The sequence below is a fragment of the Ammospiza caudacuta genome, chromosome 8 (genome assembly GCF_027887145.1).
Source record: "Ammospiza caudacuta isolate bAmmCau1 chromosome 8, bAmmCau1.pri, whole genome shotgun sequence".
NCBI classification, from domain to species: domain Eukaryota; kingdom Metazoa; phylum Chordata; class Aves; order Passeriformes; family Passerellidae; genus Ammospiza; species Ammospiza caudacuta.
Genome location: NC_080600.1, coordinates 42,754,923 through 42,775,853, shown reverse-complemented (window position 1 = coordinate 42,775,853; position 20,931 = coordinate 42,754,923). Strand labels below are relative to the sequence as shown.

The window sequence follows — 20,931 nt, the reverse complement described above, 5'->3', positions numbered from 1 at the left end:
AGCCTAACTCGTCCATATGTGTGTGCCTTGGCAATTTATCTTCCACAATAATCCCTATCTTTTGTTGGACTACTTCTTCCATAACCCTCTACAATATTCTTTCTTGTTTTTCAAATTTCTTTTTTTTTCTTCTTTTCTTTTGGAGCTTTTGGAACTCTTTTTTCTTTAATTTTCTTTAAGTTTTTTGCAACAAAATTGGTAGAGCATAAAACTCCCTTTGGTCTGGCTTTGCAGTGTTTTTCCTTCTCCTCCTGCAGAAAGAGTACAGGAAGGATCTGGAGGAGGGAGTCAAAGGGAAAGGACTGACAGCCTTGGAGGAGACTCCAGACATGCTGAGAGCCAAGAATGCCACTCAAATCCTGAACGAGGTATGGGAGAGCTGCTTGGAAAATGCCTGAGTGCATGGAATGTCCAACTGCCCTGGGATCGACACCTTGTGCCATCCCAGGCTGTTCCAAGCCCTGTCCAGCCTGGCCTGGGGCACTTCCAGGGATCCAGGGGCAGCCACAGCTGCTCTGGGAATTCATCCCAGCCTGGAATTCTGCCCCAGTCTCCAATCCATCCCTGCCTTTCAACTGGAGTGAACTTCACCATTCCCTGGAAACTCTTGAGTAGAGGCCAGGAAAGAACAAGGATCAAAGTGGACTTTTAAGGGAGCTCTTTCCTGGGTGCACAGTCACTGTCAGGAATTCAGGTGGGAAACAGGAGCTGGGATCAACAGTCACTCAAGGGACTCATTAGTTAATCAATCAAGGGACTAAATAAAGATTTAAGTAATGAAAGCACAAACTGTAACAGTCTGAAACTGCATAATTTGTGTGCATAATTATGAGCTGATATTAGAGGTATTCCTGGTTTATGATTGGCACTGTTCCTGGTTTGGGACTGGCACTATTCCTGGTTTGGGATTTGTGCTATTCCTCTTTGGGATTGGCTCTGTTCCTGGTCTGGGATGAACATTGTTCCTGGTTTGGGATTGGCTCTGTTCCTGGTTTGGGATGAGCACTGCTCCTGGTTGGGATGGGCACTGTTCCTGGTTTGGGATGAGCACTGCTCCTGGTTGGGATTGGCACTGTTCCTGGCTGGGCCTGGCCCTGTTCCTGGAGTGTGTCTGTGGATCTGAGCCCTTTGCCATGCCCTGTTGGGATGCCTGCCATGTTCCTGATTGGGATGGGCTCTGTTCCTGGCTGGGGCTGGCCCTGTTCCTGGAGTGTGTCTGGAGCTGAGCCCTTTTCCCTCGCCATCCCTGTGTCCCTGCAGAAGGAGTACAAGCGGGCCCTGGAGCAGGAGATCCGCGGGAAGGGCCTGACCGAGCTGGCGCTGGAGACGCCGGATTTCGTGCGCGCCCGGAACGCCACCGACATCGCCAGCCAGGTCTGTGCCACCCTGAGCTCCTCAGGAAGGAAAATTCAGATTTTACTGGGTAAACCCAGTGTGAGCTGTTGTGCAGAGACCCCTAAACGTGAGCTTTGCCCGACAGATCAAATACAAACAATTGGCAGAAATGGAGAAAGCCAACTACACCAGTGTTGTTGATACTCCAGAGATTATTCATGCCCAGCAGGTCAAGAACCTTTCCAGCCAGGTATCTTGAGTGCAGCCATTAATCCTGCTCATGTGGGAACTCCAGGAAATACTAATGAAACACCCAAATAACCACCTCCCACAACCTTCAGAACAAATCTTTCCAGAGCTCTGGAATTCTACGGCAATAATCAAATTAATTTTACTGCTGTGTCAAGTGACACAATAATTTCTCATGCTTTGCAAAGCTAATTCTTCTTTAAGCAGATTCTTCTTAATTTAATACTCCTCAATAACCTGCTGTCTAAAATAAATCTTGCACAGAGGCATAATCTCAGTTTCTGCCAGACAGAGAAGAACTCACATCTCCACAAAGATGGGCAGTACTCAACAATCAATAACTCCAGTTTGTTTCTTGCTGCTTCTGTGTTTCCTATTTTAATCCATTTGGGGTTTTCCATCAGAAAAAATACAAAGAAGATGCAGAGAAAAGCATGCCCTACTATGTGCCTGTGGCTGACACACCAGAAATGCAGAGGGTCCGAGAGAATCAGAAGAACTTTAGCAATGTAAGTCCAGAAATAAGTTTAAAAAAACCCAAACCCATATTTATCTCATTTTTGAAGAAAACTGTGAGGGAATTTGTACAGCATAGAGTTAACATTTCCCATTTTCCATTTTCACAGCTTCAGTACCAGTCAGACCTACAGAACAGCAAAGGAAAAGTCACAGTGGTTCAGGACACCCCAGAAATCCTGAGGGTGAAGGAAAACCAGAAGAATTTCAGCTCGGTATGGTCACCTCTGTCTTCACTCCTCAGCCCAAAAAATACAGTTTCATGTCTTTATTAAAATTATAACCTTTTTGTGCTTCTCCTACAGGTACAGTAGGTTTAGCTGGGCATTATAAAGTGTTTCCCCTGCTGTTTTTGTGAGGTGATTTGGCCTCTTTCACAGGCCCAGCTGTGATGGAGTTAAACAATCCCTCATGAAATGAATATAATTATTGTCCCTTTCCTTTGTGCTGTTCCCATGCCAGTCCCTCCTGTCCTGCTGCCCCTTGTGCTCTGTGTGCCTGAGTTGTTGCCCAGTTCCTGTTGCCATCAAGTCTCCTGTGGCATTTTGCCTCCAGCACCATTAACAAAGTGGAAAATATTTGTATAAATCAAATTCAAATAAGAGCAAATAGTGATCTTCAATCCTAAAATTAGCCCACAGATGTTTTAATTATGGAATTATGGAATGGGTGGAAGAGACCTAAAGCTCATCTTCTTCCATACTGGCATGGGCAGGGACTCCTTCCACTAGCCCAGGAATATTCCACTGAAATATATTTGATATTTTGATTTATTGTACAAATTATCTCCTACTTAAAAAGCATTAAATATAAAAAATCAGTTCTTTTTTTCCCCAAATGGTGCTCACTTTGGACACCTTCAGAGAGGCAGTGACCAGAGTGGATCTTCTGGGCTTTCAGCTCTCTGTTGTGTCCAAATTCAGTGTCTGGGAGCAAGAATGTTGTGTTTTGGATGCTTAACCTTCTTGTCTTCATTCTAAATGTTAAGATTTTGTATAAAGAAGATATTGGAACTGGAACCACAATTGAAAAGACCCCAGAGATGCAGAGAGTTAAACGAACCCAGGATAATATCAGCTCGGTATACAAGGATTGGTTTTTAATACTCACTCTACTGCTGCTAATTCAACTTGAAATAATATTTTTTTCTATTTTTCTTTTCTTTACATCTTGCTAACAGTGGTTTGGCAATAACCCACCCAGTCAAGGGTGACTTTCTTGAAGTTTTTGCCCATTCTTGTTATTTTAACAGTAACCTCTCTAATGATTAACATTCTATTTCTTACTCACAACCCATTTCTCAACCACAAAAGCTCTTGCTGTCAATTTGATCTCATCCGAGATATAGTTTGGACAGAAAAAAAATATTTAGGTGGGAAGGGATGTGTTGAAATCATCTATTCCAACCCTGTGCCTCAGCTTTAGGATGAGTTGAGTTTTGAGTATCCCACAGGATGAAGATTCCACATCCTCTTCCAGGTTGGGACCATCTCCCAGGAAAATCTGTTTTGCTCTGCTCAGACTGAATTTTCTGGTGGTGAATTTTTTTGTTTGTTTAGTCCTGGCAAACTTAGATGTTACCTAAAAGGTCACAGCCCTCTATTTTACCTATTAATTTTATTTCAAAGCTAAACCTCCTTCATGTTTTTTTGACTGGTGGTGTCATTTAGTGTCATGCACTAACACTGCAGCCAGTTTGTTCATGCAGAATGTGTTAAAAATGTTAAAAATGTTCTTGTGAAAGGCTTCTTTTGTTGTTAGCAAAGCAGAAATGCAATGGCACCGTCACTGCTGAAACACTGTGTGATGATTATCACCTTTGTTAAACTGGAGGGATTCTTACACATCGTGTCAGGTTCAAAGGAATTTATCTGGTTTTATAAAACCCTTTCAGTGCCATTCCCAGTGACTCAACAGCTGAATTGCCTTGGCACGGATCCCTTGGGAAGGTGGTGAAGTCCTTTAAACTTCCCCTCTGCACAGATCAGGATAAATCTCTTTATGAACCTTTGAAAGCTGTCCTGTAGATCCTCTTCCCTCCCCTAACTCCTGTTCCTTGGCAGGTGAAGTACAAGGAGAGCATTGGCAAAGGGACTCCCATTCCCGACCTGCCCGAGGTGAAGCGCGTCAAGGAGACCCAGAAGCACATCAGCTCGGTAATTAATGTCCCTGTCCCTGTTCCCTGGAATGTCCCTGTTCCTGCCCATCATCTCGGGAATGTCCCTGTTCCCTCACATCATCTGGGGAATGTCCCTGTTCCTGAAATGTCCCTGTTCCCTCACATCATCTGGGGAATGTCCCTGTTCCCCGGAATGTCCCTGTTCCCGAAATGTCCCTGTTCCCTGCACATCAGCCCAGGAATTCCCTGCTCCCTGCCTTCTCCAGGGCCTTTTCCCCTTGGGAAAGCTCCAGCTCTCCCAAATCCCCATGGCCAGCAGCAGGAAATTGCAATACCTGAGTTTTACAGGAATTATCCCCATCAGTCACTGCCTGTGTTTCTTCTGTTGCCTTTTCTGAACACAGAGCTGGGAACAAAAATGACCCAGGTTGTGTGTTGAAGTTTGACTGCAGAAAAAGGGAGCAGGAACACAGAACTTTGAGGGAAAGACCCATTTGAAGCCTTTTTGTGTGATAAATATATAATATATATATTCCCTTATAACTATAAGGGAAAACAAAATCTTCCCATATCCAGTCAAGTGTAAATTTCACAGCTGACTATGGACAACTGAGTTGTTTTTCCAAATGATTCCTCATTCTTTCTAACCTTCATCACAAGTTATTTTCCCTTGCTATAATTGATTTATTACTTTCAATGACACCAAGCAGTGAAAATATTTCTGTTGGTTTGTTTTGGTGCAAGTTTTGTTTTGGTGCAAGGATTTTCCTACTTGCAAAAACAGCTGTGAGTCAAAAGGTAGCAATACACTTGTCAGGTATTCCCACATGGTCGGGGTTATTCCACAAACATCTCCTTTCATGAAAAATATCCTTTTAAAAAATCAAATAACTACAGGTTAAATTAAACCTCATAACCTGAGTGCTGGCACTCAGTTGTTTTTGTTTCCTAGAGGTTTAACACAAAGTAAAATAGTGGTGCAAACAAACAGAAGTGAAAATGAATAAAGCCCACAATGAAGTCTTTGTACACTGAACGATTCCAGAAAAGGTTAAGCTGTTTCTTAATCCCATAAAAAATGCTGACTGCCTGAAAAGTAATTCTATCATATTTCCTGAACTAAGATGAGAAGTAAAATATCCCTCTCAGGGTGGGGTCAGCAGAATATTTGAATTTGTGTCCTTTAAATGAAGAACTGAAGGGAAATTACTCTGAGCTGGTGCTGATAAGGATCCTGAGGGGTGTGAGCTGTGTTTTCACTTGTCTACAGTCCCAGTTTGCAATGGCAGTGGGCAGGTCAGGGGTGTCCCAGGGCTGCTCTGACCCTGCTTGTGTCCCACAGGTGTTGTACAAGGAGGAGCTGGGCACAGGCACCCCCACGCCCGTGACCCCAGAAATGGAGCGGGTCAAACGCAACCAGGAGCAGATTAGCTCGGTATTTCCACCCTGCAGGACTTATAACAACGGGCTGTTGTTATAATCCTGTGCTCCTAACACCCTAACCTTGTCCTTCCTCAGGGGTGTAGTCCTGGCTGGGTTTTAACTCATTGATCTTCCACTGTTTGTGCTTTCGGGGGATTTACACCTTCACACGCTTTTCTTCTGAGAACAAACCTGCCTGAAAATAATCCTGGCATTTCCTGGGCTAAACTGGGCAGCAGAACTTCCCTGTGGAGTTGTGGTGTTTCTCCCCACGTTTGTTTTTCCCTGAGCCTTTATCTCCTCTCTGCAGTGACCCATTCACAGAATAATCCCCCACAGCCTCTTCCTTAATCCCTGCCTCTGGAACGAGCGTGCAATGAACCCAAGTGATCCTAACTCTGAACACAATCCCATAACAGTGGGATCTGGTGGCTCTGGCCTGTGCTGAGTGGGGCTTTTGTGGCACTGCTGTTGTCCCTCACAGGTGTTGTACAAGGAGGGTTTAGGGGCTGGCACTGCCACGCCGGTGACGCCGGAGATGGAGCGGGTCCGACGGAACCAGGAGCACATCAGCTCGGTACTGAGGGATCTGCACCCCTGCTCCCCTTGCAAACCCACACCCAGCCCCTGTAACCCCACCCTTGGGTGTGCTGGGAGCAATCCTTCCTTACCAACCCCCTGAAGCCCTGGCAGGATCCTCAAGTTTTCATTTTCCCCTCGAGTTAACCCATGCCGTTGTTCCAGATGGAAGATTTTAAGCTCAGGAATTAAAGCCCTGGAGCAGGACCTTCCTTTGCTTCCCAAGGAAATATTCCTTGTGGGAATGGTGTCACTGCTCCTCAGGAGCAGAGCCCACCCTTCCAGCGCCTCCTGCCAAAGGGAAATGGACTCTCAGCCCTTCCTGAGTCACAGGACAGGGAATGGTTTGGGTTGGAAGCAGTGAGAGGTCTGTCCCTGTCCCTGTCCCTGTCCTGCTGGGGCTCTGCTGTATCCCCAGGGCTTTTGAGGAGCTCAGGTGGCATTCCCAGCTCATGGCAGTGAAGGAACACCAGGAGCATCCAGTGGAGATGAAAAAAGTGCTGCAGGAGTGAATTCCTGTCTGGAATTCCCCCTCCTCACACATCCACTTCCAAGAGCACTGTGCCACCACTTTGTTCTGCAGTTCTGGTTGAATTTGTGACCTTTTGGGGTCACTCTGCCCAAATCCCACCTGGAGTTCAGTCCTGGCAGAGATCCCTGGCACAGGGAGAGGCATCTCAGCCTGGCTGCAGTCCTGGCAGAACATCTGGAGCTGCAGGAGGGAAAAGCCTTTGCCAGGGAATTTCCAGGTGCCTTGGAACATTCCAGCAGCTGTCACCCCTGGCTGAGGTGACAGCATCATCACCTGGTTCTTTTCCTTGAGGCTTTTGTGCTGAGCTTTGACCAAAGCAAAACTCTGTTTTTCTCGCACTTTGCAATTTCACAATATTATTTCTCTTCTCTCTCTCTCTCTCTCTCTCTCTTCCCTAACCTCCCTGTCCTCCCCTTTCCTTCCATCCTTCCATTTTTTTAAAAAAATTATTTTATTTCATTTTATTTTATATTTTATTTTAATTTCCACACTCCTGCTGCCCACAGGTGTTGTACAAGGAGGGGCTGGGGGTTGGCACCCCAGTTCCTGTCACTCCTGAGATGGAGAGGGTCAAACGCAACCAGGAGAATTTTAGCTCGGTATCTTTTTATCATTACAGGAAAAATCTCCATTTTGTGTAACTATTTAACACCTCCAAGCTTTAAATCCCCTCAAATTAACTCATATAAATATCCCCTTTCTGTTCTATGTTTTTGGCACCATATTTTATGTACTTGTTTTTAAAAATATTTTTCTTTTTAATTTAACACTGGATATTTCATGTGCATTAATTTTTATCCTGAAGTTTAAGCTATTTTGCATTTTTAAACCTATTTTTAAAAATAATTTGCTGAATTCCCTACCTGTAATACTTTGTTCCTCTGCTGGAGCCTACCCAGGCAGTTGGATTTCTCTTCCCAGCTGAATTTATCACAATTAATAACTGACTTATGCTCCCTAATTTTTCCTGCTTTCTAGTACATTTAGTGGACATAAAATTCCAGTAATTCCCACCATGAAATGCAGATTTATTTTTTGTTTTTACCTCTTTTTGACTGCCCTGTTGCCCCACAGGTGTTGTACAAGGAGGAGCTGGGGAGAGGAACCCCCACCCCTGTCACCCCCGAGATTGAGAGGGTCAAACGCAATCAAGAACACATTAGCTCGGTAGCTTGCAATTCCAAAAGCAAAAAACAATCCCTCCTAATCAATTTTAAAATAATCTTAACCCCAAAATAATTGATTGACACCAGAACATCTCATTCCTTGTGTTCTGCCTTTTTCCCTCGGCAATCCCTGACTCATTTTGATTGGATCCATCATTAATGAGTTCAGATCCCTTCTTCCCATCTTTTTCCTGCCATATTTTTATGATCTGCTTTTCCTTTCATTAATCACTTCAATCCTTGAGTATTTTTGATTTCCCCTGATTTCCCATGTAAAAAATCCAAACTATTCCTTGCCTTACTCAAACCTGTGATCCCTGAGGCTGCAGTGATGGGGTGGGATGGGAAATCAGCTGGGATTGGTGCCTGCATTGCTCCTGCCTTGGGACTGAGCCTTTTCCTTTGGGATTGAGCCTTTTCCTTTGGGATTGACCTTTTCCTTTGGGATTGAGCCTTTTCCTTTGGGATTGAGCCTTTTCCTTTGGGATTGACCTTTTCCTTTGGGACTGAGCCTTCTCCTTTGGGTTTGAGCCTTTCCTTTGGGATTGAGCCTTTTCCTTTGGGTTTGAGCCTTTTCCTTTCGGTTTGAGTCTTCTCTTTTGGGTTTGAGCCTTTTCCTTTGGGATTGAGCCTTTTCCTTTGGGATTGAGCCTTTTCCTTTGGGATTGAGCCTTTTCCTTTGGGTTTGAGCCTTTCCTTTGGGATTGAGCATTTTCCTTTGGGTTTGAGCCTTTCCTTTGGGATTGAGCATTTTCCTTTGGGTTTGAGCCTTTTCCTTTGGGTTTGGTGCCTTTTCCTTTGGGATTGAGCCTTTTCCTTTGGGTTTGAGCCTTTTCCTTTGGGATTGAGCCTTTTCCTCTGGGTTTGGTGCCTTTTCCTTTAGCAAATGTGGCAGGGGTGCACAGGAAGTGTTGGGGGGGTTGGAATGTGTGGAAAGGTGAGGGAAGGGCCACTAAAACCAGGAGAGCACTAGAAATAATATGTAGTTAATACATAATATATTTTTGAATATATAAATTATAGCAGTCTATATTAGTTGATTAATATGCATTTTATATATTGTATATAATTATTTATAATATTTTATATAGAATATTATTGATATATAAATATAGATTTTTTTCCTCAATATCCCACTTAAATCCAGCCTCCTTCAGCCTCAGCCCTAGCAGAGTTTTAGATGAGTTTTTTATCCCAAGGATTTTTCCCCCCAGGATGTGTCAGCAGCCCCTCTCTGGTGTTCTGGGTGGTTTTGGTGCTGCTTTGATTCTGTTTTTTGCCCCTCATCCCACAGGTGTTGTACAAGGAGGAGCTGGGGAGAGGAACCCCCACCCCTGTCACCCCCGAGATTGAGAGGGTCAAACGCAATCAAGAACACATTAGCTCGGTAGCTTGGAAATCCAAATGCAAAAAACGATCCCTCCTAATCAATTTAAAATAATCTTAACCGCAGAATAATTGATTGACACAAGAGCATCCCATTCCTTGAGTTCTGCCATTTTTCCCTCTGTAATTCCTGATTTATTTTTATTAGACCCATCACTAATGAGTTTAGATCCCTTCTTCCCATATTTTTCCTGCCATATTTTTATGATCTGCTTTTCCTTTCATTAATCACTTCAATCCTTGAGTATTTTTGATTTCCCCTGATTTCCCATGTAAAAAATCCAAACTATTCCTTGCCTTACTCAAACCTGTGATCCCTGAGGCTGCAGTGATGGGGTGGGATGGGAAATCAGCTGGGATTGGTGCCTGCATTGCTCCTGCCTTGGGACTGAGCCTTTTCCTTTGGGATTGAGCCTTTTCCTCTGGGTTTGAGCCTTTTCCTTTGGGATTGAGCCTTTTCCTTTGGGTTTGGTGCCTTTTCCTTTGGGATTGGTGCATTTTCCTTTGGGTTTGAGCCTTTTCCTTTGGGTTTGGTGCCTTTTCCTTTGGGTTTGAGCCTTTCCTTTGGGATTGAGCCTTTTCCTTTGGGATTGAACCTTTTCCTTTGGGTTTGAGCCTTTTCCTTTGCGTTTGAGCCTTTTCCTTTGGGATTGGTGCCTTTTCCTTTGGGTTTGGTGCCTTTTCCTTTGGGATTGAGCCTTTCCTTTGGGATTGAGCCTTTTCCTTTGGGTTTGAGCCTTTTCCTTTGGGTTTGGTGCCTTTTCCTTTGGGTTTGGTGCCTTTTCCTTTGGGTTTGGTGCCTTATCCTTTAGCAAATGTGGCAGGGATGCACTGGAAGTGTTCTGGGGGGTTGGAATGTGTGGAAAGGTGAGGAAAGGGCCACTAAAACCAGGAGAGCACTAGAAATAATATGTACGTAATACATATTTTTGAATATATAAATTATATTATTCTATATTAATTGATTAATATTCATTTTATATATAATATATAATTATTTCTATTATATAGAATATTATTTCTATATAAATTTTTTTTCCCCAATATCCCACTTAAATCCAGCCTCCTTCAGCCTCAGTCCTAGCAGAGATTTAGATGAGTTTTTTATCGCAAGGATTTTTCCCCCCAGGATGTGTCAGCAGCCCCTCTCTGGTGCTCTGGGTGGTTTTGGTGCTGCTTTGATTCTGTTTTTTGCCCCTCATCCCACAGGTGTTGTACAAGGAGGAGCTGGGGAGAGGAACCCCCACCCCTGTCACCCCCGAGATTGAGAGGGTCAAACGCAATCAAGAACACATTAGCTCGGTAGCTTGCAATTCTAAAAGCCAAAAAATTCCCCTTTAATCAATTCTTAAAGACTTTTTAACCAATAAAACAATATTCTTTTTTCTTATAATTGACTTACCCAAAAAAATAATGTCCTGGTCCCTCTCAGAATTTTTTTTCCTTTATAATTATTACTAACATTTTTTCTTATTCCCTTGATGTTTCATTACATCATTTTAGTAATTGCATCCCATCTTTTGGAGTGTGATTGCCTTTTTTTAACTATCAAAATCCCACCATTTTTTCCTTAATTAGTCTCAGAAATCCTTTTATTAACTCTTAAAAACCCACTCTATTTCCTTTTTTAGTCCCAAGAACACCTTTTTTAACCTCTTAAAACCCACTCTATTTTCTTTATTTAGCCCAAACAATCCTGTTGTTTTAACTAAAAATCCACCGTTTTCTCAATTTAGTCTCAAGAATATTTTTTTTTAACTCTAAAACCCCATGTTTTCCTAATTTATTCTCCACAATTCTTTTTTTAACTCTTAAAACCCCGCTGCCTTTCCTTAGTTAGTCCCAACACTTTTTTTTTTTTTTTTTTTTAACTCTTAAAAACCCACCCTGTTTTCGTTATGTAATCCCCATCCAGTTTTGTTCTGTGAATTTTCCCGATTTTCCTGATTTTACCCTGGAGAACTAAACCGTGCCTGGGTGGGATGCGCTGGGCTGGGAGAGGATGCGGAGCCGCTTTATTCGGGGTTGTTTGGTGCTGTCACAGCTTTTCCTGCCCGGGTTTGTGTCCGGGCGTGAGCAGCGCTGCTGTTTGCAGCTGGATTCTGCCTTTCCTCCCTCCCATCCCGGGTCTGTGTCCCGTTTTCCCGCAGGTTCTGTACCGGGAGGAGCTGGGCACGGGCACCCCCATCCCGGTCACCCCCGAGCTGGAGCGGGTCAGGCGCAACCAGGAGCACCTCAGCTCGGTACCGTGGGCAGCAGGAGCTCTCCCCGTGACTGTGCTCACTAACATCCCTGAAAATACACAGCTCCTCCCTCCTTCTGCTTAATACACTCACAAACACATCCACACAAACACATCCTCACAAATATCCCCACAAACACCACAAACACATCCCCACAAACACATCCCCATAAACACCACAAACACATCCTCATAAACATCCCCACAAACACCACGAACACATCCCCATAAACACCACAAACACATCCTCATAAACATCCCCACAAACACCACGAACACATCCCCATAAACATCCCCACAAACACCACAAACACATTCCTCATAAATACATCCCCACCATCACGTCCCTACAAACTCCACAAACACATCCCCACAAACACCATAAACAATCTGCACAAACACATCCCCATAAACATCCCCACAAACACATCCTCATAAACACCACAAACACATCCCAACAAACTCCACAAACACATCCTCATAAACACCACAAGCAATCCTCACAAACACATCCCCACAAACACATCCTCACACGTACATCCTCACAAACACCACAAACATATCCTCATAAATACATTCCCACAAACACCATAAACACATCCCCACAAACACATCCTCACAAACTCCACCAATACATCTCCACAAACACATCCTCATAAACACATTCCCACAAACACCACAAACACTCCCTAACAAACACCACAAATACATCTCCACAAACATATCCCCCATAAACACATCCCTACAAACACCACAAACACATCTTCACAAACACCACAAACACATCCCCACAAACACATCCTCATAATCAATTCTCACTTTCTCACTGTGTTACTGACCTCTGACTTCTTCACTGATGGAATTATTTACAAATATTTACATTTTTTGGAGTTATTTACAAAAATTTATTTTATTCTTAACGTTTTTAACCGTTTTATTCCCTGTTCCATCTTCCCTTTATATGTTTTATATCTAAAATTCTTTGTGCATTGCTTTAACCATGGAAGAGGGAGGGAGTGATTTCTCAGGTGGCTGCAGTGGGAGGTTAGAAGCTCCCATTCCGCAGGAAAATTTGGATTTGATGAGTGCTGATGGCTTTGGATGGTTTCTTGTTGTGCAGGTGTTGTACAAAGAGAGCGTGGGGACAGGGACCCCCACTGCTGTCACCCCCGAGATGGAGAGGGTCAAACGCAACCAGGAGATTTGCAGCTCGGTACTTTGCCAAGAGCAAAACTTCCTTTAACTCTCTAAACCCAGAGTTGGAACCTTTTAACTCTTTCCAAGCCCTTTTTAACCGTTTGGAGAAGGATTTGTCCCAAAATAACGCAGCTCAGCGCAGGGCTCGCTCCTCACGCGTGGCTTTCTCCGGTTGAAATGTTAACTCGGGTCAGTTGATCTTGGTTTCAAGAGTGATTTTAATGTCCTCTTCTAATCCTAAACCCTCTCAAACTCCTCTCCTTTTCTCTGCAGTGCTGCCATTTATTTTAATCGGGTTTAATTGCTAATTTCTTTTAGCAGTTGATTGGGTTTTCTGCCGTGCTCAGCCTCTCCAGGGGGATTTTGTGCTCTTTGGTACTTACCCCGTTATCAGCAGCAGTTCAAGCCCGGCTGCCAAACTACTCCTGTACTAAACCGGTGCCCAGGCGCTGCTCTAAAAGCACCTGTGGGCTGAATCCGAGGGAAAGGGGACGTGCGGGGAGAGCTGGTGCTGACCGTGCCTTTGTGGGCTCTCTCATCCCGCAGGTGTTGTACAAGGAGAACATAGGGAAAGCCACCCCCACGCCCGTCACCCCCGAGATGGAGAGAGTCAAACGCAACCAGGAGATCATTAGCTCGGTACTTACGGCAGGAGAAGTCCCTAAAAGCCGCAGTGGGGTGTTTAACCCGGCTGGAGCCTCAGCAGCCTGTGCTTATTAACCCCTGAAACGCCTCTGCCCCGAGGCCCTGCCCGTGCTCGCACACAAACCGCGCCGGCTTCTCTTTAATGGGAAAACTAAAAACCAAAACCCAAGGCAGGCTTTTAATGGGGAAAAACAATCCCTTTTTGGGAGGGATGGTGTTGTCTTGATTGAATTTTTAAACCCTTTCTTACTCCCCCTGTGCTTTGCCGCCGTTCTTGCATCCCAGATTAATTAATGGCAAAGCTCCAACTCCTCCCCATGCCCAGACCTAACTCGGTGGGACGGCTCCAAAGCTCTTTGTTCTGCTTTTTGGCTTTTTTTTTTTTTTTTTTTTTTCTTTTTCCTTTCCTTTTCAATGACATTTGGGTACTCCCTTGTAGGTTTTGTACAAGGAAAATGTGGGGAAGGTGACCCCGACCCCCATCACCCCCGAGATGGAGAGAGTCAAACGCAATCAAGAGATCATTAGCTCGGTACCTTCCCAGGAATTTCTGCTTTCCTTTGTGCTTCAACTTAATCAAGTAACAGCCTAACTCCCACTCAGAGCTGGTTTTAATTTAAAAAGAGATATATTTCTTTTTTTTCTGCACATTAATTGCTCCTTCTAAACCCAAATTACTTTGGTGTTAACAGTGTGATCCAGAGTTTTAGGCCTTTTTTACAACTTGGTTTGTAAATTTGTGGGTTCTATCCAGACCCTCTCAGGAGTTCAGATCCCTTGGTGGGGATCAGGGAATGTTTGGGTTGGAAGAGACACAGAGATCATTTCATTCCCTTACCTCTCACTAGCCCAGGTTTTCAGGCTTCTCTCTGTGTTCAGTGTTTCACCTTCCATTGGATTTTCAGGTGGATTTGACTTCAGGATCCCTGACATCATTACTGGGGCAGTGTGGCAAAAAAACTTCCACCTCCCTCCTAAAAAGATCAGCAATTGCTTCAAATGTAGACTTTAAAAAGCACATAAAGCATTTCTTACACAGCTTTTTAGAGCCAGAGGCACTTCCTGAGCCTCTGGAGCCACCTGGATAGAGCCCTTAACCCCAAATCCCAGTTCTCCCTTCCCTGTTCCTCACTAAACGTTCGAGGTTTTGAAATCTGGTAAGAAAGTAATAATTTGTGTTGAGAAATTGCTTCAAATATAGATTTATAAAAGATCAGGAATTGTATCAAATACAGATTAAAAAAGCACATAAAGCATTTCTTACACGGCTTCTTAGAGGCAGAGGCACTCCCTGAGCCTCCGGAGCCCCTGGATAGAGCCCTTAACCCCAAATCCCACATTTCCTCCTCATGTTCCTCACTAAACATTTGAGATTTTGAGATGTGGTAACAAAGTGATAATTTGTGTTGAGAAATTGCTTCAAATATAGATTTTAAAAAAGCAGATAAATAATTTCTTACACAGCTTTTTAGAGCCAGAGGCCCTTCCTGAGCCTCTGGAGCCACCTGGATAAAGCCCTTAACCCCAAATCCCAGTTTTCCCATTCCCGTTCCTCACTAAACCTTTGAGATTTTGAGATGTGGTAACAAAGGGATAATTTGTGTTGAGCCCTGGTGTTTTGGGCTGTTTGAGAGCCCGGCTCGCGTTTGTCCCGCAGGTGTTGTACAAAGAGAACGTGGGGCAGGCGACCCCCACGCCCGTCACTCCCGAGATGGAGCGAGTGAGACGCAACCAGGAGCAGATTAGCTCGGTATTCCCGCAGGAAAACCCTGCCAGAGCTCCCGTGTTAACACCCAGGAGGGCACAGAGCTCTTCTGAATAACCTCGCTCTGCCCGGTTTTATTTAACCCGCTAATTTTTCCTTTCAAAAGTCACCTCTTAAGTACTGGAATTCTAAAGGATTTTTTTTGGTCATTTAACTTGTTAATACGATTTTGCCTGACTTTTTCCCCCCTTTCCTAATTTTAAAGGATTTTTTTTTTTGTCATTTAACTTGTTAATACGATTTTTCCTGACTTTTCCCCCCCTTTCCTAATTTTAAAGGATTTTTTTTTTGTCATTTAACTTGTTAATACGATTTTTCCTGATGATTCCCCCACCCCCCCTTTCCTAATTTTAAAGGATTTTTTTTTGTCATTTAACTTGTTAATACGATTTTTCCTGACTTTTTCCCCCCCTTTCCTAATTTTAAAGGATTTTTTTTTGTCATTTAACTTGTTAATACGATTTTTCCTGACTTTTTCCCCCCTTTCCTAATTTTAAAGGATTTTTTTGTTGTTTAACTTGTTAATACGATTTTTCCTTAATTTATTTTGTTTTATCCTAACGGGTGGTGTTGAGTGCAAACGCAGTAACAGCCCGGGTGTGGTGTGGAGTTCTGCCCTGTGACAGCTCCTCTGTGGTCTGTAGGTTGCATACAGGGAAGGTTTAGGGAAGGCCACTCCCAGCCCGGTCACTCCGGAGATGGAGAGAGTCAAGCGGAACCAAGAACAAATCAGCTCGGTACTGAAAGCTCAGCCAAGCACCTTGTGTCAAAATAACCATCCTCAGCCAAACTCCACCTAATCAGCCTTATTTTCCCAGTTTTCCTTATTTTTGCCTATTTTCCCTTTGATGTTTTAAATTATTTTTCTTACCTTTTGCCAGTAACGTTTCAGCTGCTTTGTTTCCTGAGATCTTTTCCACTCTGCGGGGCTGAGTTTGCTTGACCATTAACCCCATTCCCAGGAGAAGCTGGGATCCTTCCAGCCTGAGCTGTGTCTGTGCCCTGCAGGTGCTGTACAAGGAGCACATGGCCAAGGGAACCCCGACCCCGCTGACCCCGGAGATGGAGAGAGCCAAACGCAACCAGGAGAACATCAGCTCGGTGGGTGAAACACAGGAATCCCTGAAACCCTCTCTCAGGCAGGAGAGGCTTGGAAGGATATGGAATTCTTCAAAACGTCCTGGTGCAATCAAGTATTTCTGCACTGAATTGGGTTCTCTTGGGGAGTTTTTAAACACTTAAATTTCAAATTACAGAGTATTATACGATACTCTGTGACGTATAAAATTGTGGTTCTTCAGTAAGATCACTTATAAAAAATGGTATAAAAATCTGGGGCTGGCCCTTCTTTGGCAGCCTGGTGCTCCAGAGGTGATTCCTGTGCTCCTCCTCCCCTGGCAGGTTCTTTACTCGGACAGTTTCCGCAAGCAAGTCCAAGGAAAAGCCGCCTACGTCCTGGACACGCCGGAGATGCGGCGCGTGCGGGAGACCCAGAAACACATCTCCACTGTAAGAGCTCTGCCAGCATGGCCTTCCCCTGGGAGGTCAATATAAAAGGAGTTCAATGTAAAATTTCAATATAAAGTTCAATGTAAAAGGAGTTCAATATAAAAATAACCCTGCCTGGCAGCAAGGACGACGTGTCCAACCAGGTTTAGGTACCCCAAGGCTTTAATGCTAAAGCAAGTCTGGGGTTAGGACTGGGAAAGGCCAAGTTCAGGAGCTGGCAACTGAGGGAAGCAGGAATGACAATCCTTTGGAATTGCAGGTGAAGTACCACGAGGACTTTGAGAAGAGCAAGGGGAGCTTCACGCCCGTGGTGACCGACCCCATCACGGAGCGCGTGAAGAAGAACATGCAGGACTTCAGTGACATCAGCTACAGGGGCATCCAGAGGAGGGTGGTGGAGATGGAGCGGAAACGCGTGGACCAGGACCAGGAGAACATCACAGGTCAGGAGCCCTGGGCACATCTGCTGCAGGAGGGGTTCAATTTAAGCTCAGCCACATCAATTCCAATTCAACATTATTTGGGGATGTTCTCAGCCAAATCCTTTTTGGAAATATTCTGCCCCAACAGCTGCAAATCACCTGTGACCTGCTCTCCCCACCTTGATGATGTCACACTGCATTTATGGTTCTATTCTGAACTCCATCTCTATCTATTAGAGAAATACCGTGCTGTAGATTGATTGTAAAAAAGCCTAATCTCTGCTGCAGAATTGAGAAGCATTAACTTATAAAATAACGGTGATTTTTCAAAGAATTCCAGACTGGTTTGGAGTGCAGGGACATTAAAGCCCATCCAGTCCCACCCTGCCATGAGCAGGACACCTTCCACTATCCCAGGCTGCTCCCAGCCCCATCCAGCCCGGCCTTGGCCATTCCCAGTGCTGGGAGGGCACAGCTCCTGTCCTGCTGTCCTGCCAGGCTGTGCTGCTCGGCCTCTCCTCAGGAAATGTCCTTTGTCCTGCAGGGCTCCGGGTGTGGAGAACCAACCCCGGCTCCGTCTTCGACTACGACCCCGCCGAGGACAACATCCAGTCCCGGAGCCTGCACATGATCTCAGGTGCGTCCCAGGGGCTGCAGGGGGAAATGGGATTGAACTCCTGCAAGGGGGGGTCTGGGTGCCAAACAGAGCTGAGACACCCCAAGGGACACAGGGGAGAAATTGGCTGTAGCTGCTCCTCACCAGTGTAACTAATGGCCAAAAATACATTATTAATTTTCCTATTGTAAAAGGATCCAACAGAGGCAGGAGGAGGATTGTTTGTATGATCCACAGCTGCCATGGTACAACCTGTGGTTCCTCTTGGAATTACTGAACAGGCTGTTCTCAGTGACCTTTTTATTTAACTCCTGTCTGAGAGGAAAAATACCTGGATGGTAGAAAATCGTGGGGACAGCCCAGTGCTGTGTCAGGAAGAAAATCACAGGATAATTAGAATAAAAAATTTGTAAGCAATGAGGACTAAGGGGAAAGAGTCTGGAGAAAGGATAAAATACCGTGAATATTGACGAGCTGGACTTCAGCATGGAATACTTAAAAAAGCACTGGGAAATCCCACTACGGTACACTGGGATTGTGGAAAAGTTGAGCTTAGCAGGGCTGGGGTTCTATGAGGTCTCAGCTCTAGGGTTGGGAACTCTGAGAGCCCTGGGTTTGGTGGCTCCAAGAGCCCCAGGGTGGTGATTCTGAGAGCCCCAGGGTTGGTGACAGTCCCCGTGTGCCCCCAGTCCAGGCGCAGCGCCGCAGCCGCGAGCACTCGCGCTCCGCCAGCGCCCTGAGCATCAGCGGCGCGGCCGACGAGAAATCCGAGCCCTCGGAGGGCACCGACCAGCGCCTGTCCTACTACAGCAACGGGGGCTTCTTCACCACCACGGCCACAGGTACAGCCCCCCTGGGGACACACAGGATCCTCGCTGCTCGTGCCAGTGTGTGCAGCAGCCCCCACAGCCAGGGAAAACATCTCCAAAATGCCGAGTTGTGCACAAGCCACAGCTGTAAATGTGCATTTAAACTGACCTTAACCCACCCTGGGGCCCATCCCTGATCTTTATCCCAACCAGCTCCACCACAATCCCATAATCCACACACAATGATCCTTCTCCAGACCGCCTCTATCACAATCCCATAACCCCACACAATCATCTCTATCCAGACCAGCTCCATCACAATCCCATAATAAATAACCCCTCACAATGATCTTTCTCCATCCCATAATAACCCCACCCTCTCTCTGCAGTGGGCTACAAGCAGGTCAAGACCATTGAGCTGCCACAGCAACGCTCCTCCTCAGTGGCCACCCAGCAAACCACGGTGTCCTCAGTGCCTTCCCACCCCTCCACTGCTGGGGTGAGTAACCCTGGGGCACCTGGAGGGGTCACAGCCACTGATTAATTGTTAATTAACACTAATTAATAGTGTTAATGCGAGACCAAGTTGGTGACATCCCAGTCTGTGGGGCTGAGGGTCTGTATGAAACCAGGTGTGACAGGGACTTAAGGGGGACAGAGCCTCCCCTGTGGCTGGAAAGTTGGAATGAGCATTTGGAACCCTGGCATGGGCATTTGGAAACCTGGCATGGGCATTTGGAAACCTGGCATGGGCATTTGGAACCCTGGCATGGGCATTTGGAACCCTGGCATGGGCTCTTCTTCCTACTCAGCCCTTGCAAACTGAGGGCTGGGAGGAAGTGCTTGGTCAGAAATTGCCTCTGGAGTAAAGGACACTGGGAATGGCATCGCCCCCAGGAACTGCTGGGAGGCAACAACTTCTGAGTGACACTTGGAGCTGCTGGTGCCCAAGGCCACTGTGGGGACACTGCTCAGGCTCAGTGTCACCAGCAGCCCCGGGGTTGTGGCACTCAGGTACCCCAGGGGCTCAGGGAGGGAGGAGAATCCACAGCCAGGTTTGAATGAGCAGCCACACCCTGCTGTGACACCAGTCCCATCCCTATGTCCCTTCTGTCCTTGCAGAAGACATTCCAGGCTATGTCAGAGTTTGACTGGGTCCCTTTTGTCCCATGCCAAGGTGTGACCATGTCCCTTCTGTCCTTTTGTGTCCCTGAAGACATACTGTCCCCTGTAAGGCTCTGACCATGTCCCTTGCGTCCCTTCTGAAGAGGGTCTGGGCCACGTCAGGGTGTGGTCATGTCCCTTGTGTCCCCTGTAAGGCTTTGGCTACGTCCCTTCTGTCCTGTGTCCCTGCAGAAGACGTTCCAGGCCACATCAGGGTGTGACCATGTCCCTTCTGTCCCTTCAGAAGAGGTTCTGAGTCATGTCAGGGTGTGACCACATCCCTTCTGAGCTATGTCAGGGTGTCACCACGTCCTTGCAGACGTTCCAGGCCATGGCAGAGCGTGACCACGTCCCTTTGTGTCCCCTGTGTCCCTGCAGAAGACATTCCAGGCCATGTCAGGATGTGGCCATGTGTGTGTCCCTTCAGAAGTTCTGAGCTACGTAAGGCTCTGACCTTGTCCCTTGTGTCCCCCGTGTCCCTGCAGAAGACGTTCCGGGCCATGTACGACTACACGGCGGCGGACGCGGATGAGGTGTCCTTCAAGGATGGGGACACCATTGTCAACGTGCAGGCCATCGACGAGGGCTGGATGTACGGCACCGTGCAGAGAACCGGCAAAACCGGCATGCTGCCCGCCAACTACGTGGAGGCCGTGTGAGCCCGGCCTGGGACGGCGCCCTGGGGATGGGACAGCTCATCCTGGGATGGGACGGCGCCCTGGGATGGGACAGCTCATCCTGGGATAGGACACCTCCCTGGGGATGGGACAGCTCACCCTGGGATGGGACAGCTCATCCTGGGATGGGACAGCTCATCCTGGGATGGGACAGATCATCCTGGGATGGGACAGATCATCCTGGGATAGGACAGCTCATCCTGGGATGGGACAGCTCACCCTGGGATGGGACAGCTCATCCTGGGATAGGACAGCTCATCCTGGGATGGGACAGCTCACCCTGGGGATGGGACAGCTCACTCTGGGGATGGGACAGATCACCCTGGGATGGGACAGCTCACCCTGGGATGGGACAGCTCATCCTGGGATGGGACAGCTCATCCTGGGGATGGGACAGCTCACTCTGGGGATGGGACACCTCCCCCAGGAGTGGGACACCGTCCCCAAGCCCTCCTGGCCCCCTCAGCCCCAACAGGAATAACTGCAGAGCAAAACACACCTGGAATATTTCACACAATGTTTCCAAAAGTACCTCTAAGCACATCCTGCCTTTCTCCCAGTGCCAAACAGTCCTAATTTTT

General features: G+C 46.2%; 1 protein-coding gene across 1 annotated transcript in view; it reads left to right on the top strand.

The window, feature by feature from the left end:
* NEB (nebulin) overlaps positions 1–20,541 on the top strand; it is a 97,230-nt gene extending 76,689 nt beyond the window's left edge. Inside the window, exons 126-149 of the mRNA XM_058809636.1 lie at positions 258–368; positions 1,261–1,374; positions 1,481–1,585; positions 1,989–2,093; positions 2,211–2,315; positions 3,089–3,181; positions 4,164–4,256; positions 5,562–5,654; positions 6,126–6,218; positions 7,259–7,351; positions 7,827–7,919; positions 9,213–9,305; positions 10,514–10,606; positions 11,455–11,547; positions 12,667–12,759; positions 13,290–13,382; positions 13,828–13,920; positions 16,162–16,254; positions 16,555–16,662; positions 16,922–17,105; positions 17,629–17,721; positions 18,390–18,542; positions 18,899–19,008; positions 20,159–20,541. Of these exons, the coding sequence (XP_058665619.1) occupies positions 258–368; positions 1,261–1,374; positions 1,481–1,585; positions 1,989–2,093; positions 2,211–2,315; positions 3,089–3,181; positions 4,164–4,256; positions 5,562–5,654; positions 6,126–6,218; positions 7,259–7,351; positions 7,827–7,919; positions 9,213–9,305; positions 10,514–10,606; positions 11,455–11,547; positions 12,667–12,759; positions 13,290–13,382; positions 13,828–13,920; positions 16,162–16,254; positions 16,555–16,662; positions 16,922–17,105; positions 17,629–17,721; positions 18,390–18,542; positions 18,899–19,008; positions 20,159–20,332 (2,571 nt within the window). The 3' untranslated portion in view covers positions 20,333–20,541. The remainder of the gene's footprint in view (positions 1–257; positions 369–1,260; positions 1,375–1,480; positions 1,586–1,988; positions 2,094–2,210; positions 2,316–3,088; positions 3,182–4,163; positions 4,257–5,561; positions 5,655–6,125; positions 6,219–7,258; positions 7,352–7,826; positions 7,920–9,212; positions 9,306–10,513; positions 10,607–11,454; positions 11,548–12,666; positions 12,760–13,289; positions 13,383–13,827; positions 13,921–16,161; positions 16,255–16,554; positions 16,663–16,921; positions 17,106–17,628; positions 17,722–18,389; positions 18,543–18,898; positions 19,009–20,158) is intronic.
* Positions 20,542–20,931: the final 390 nt, after the last annotated feature.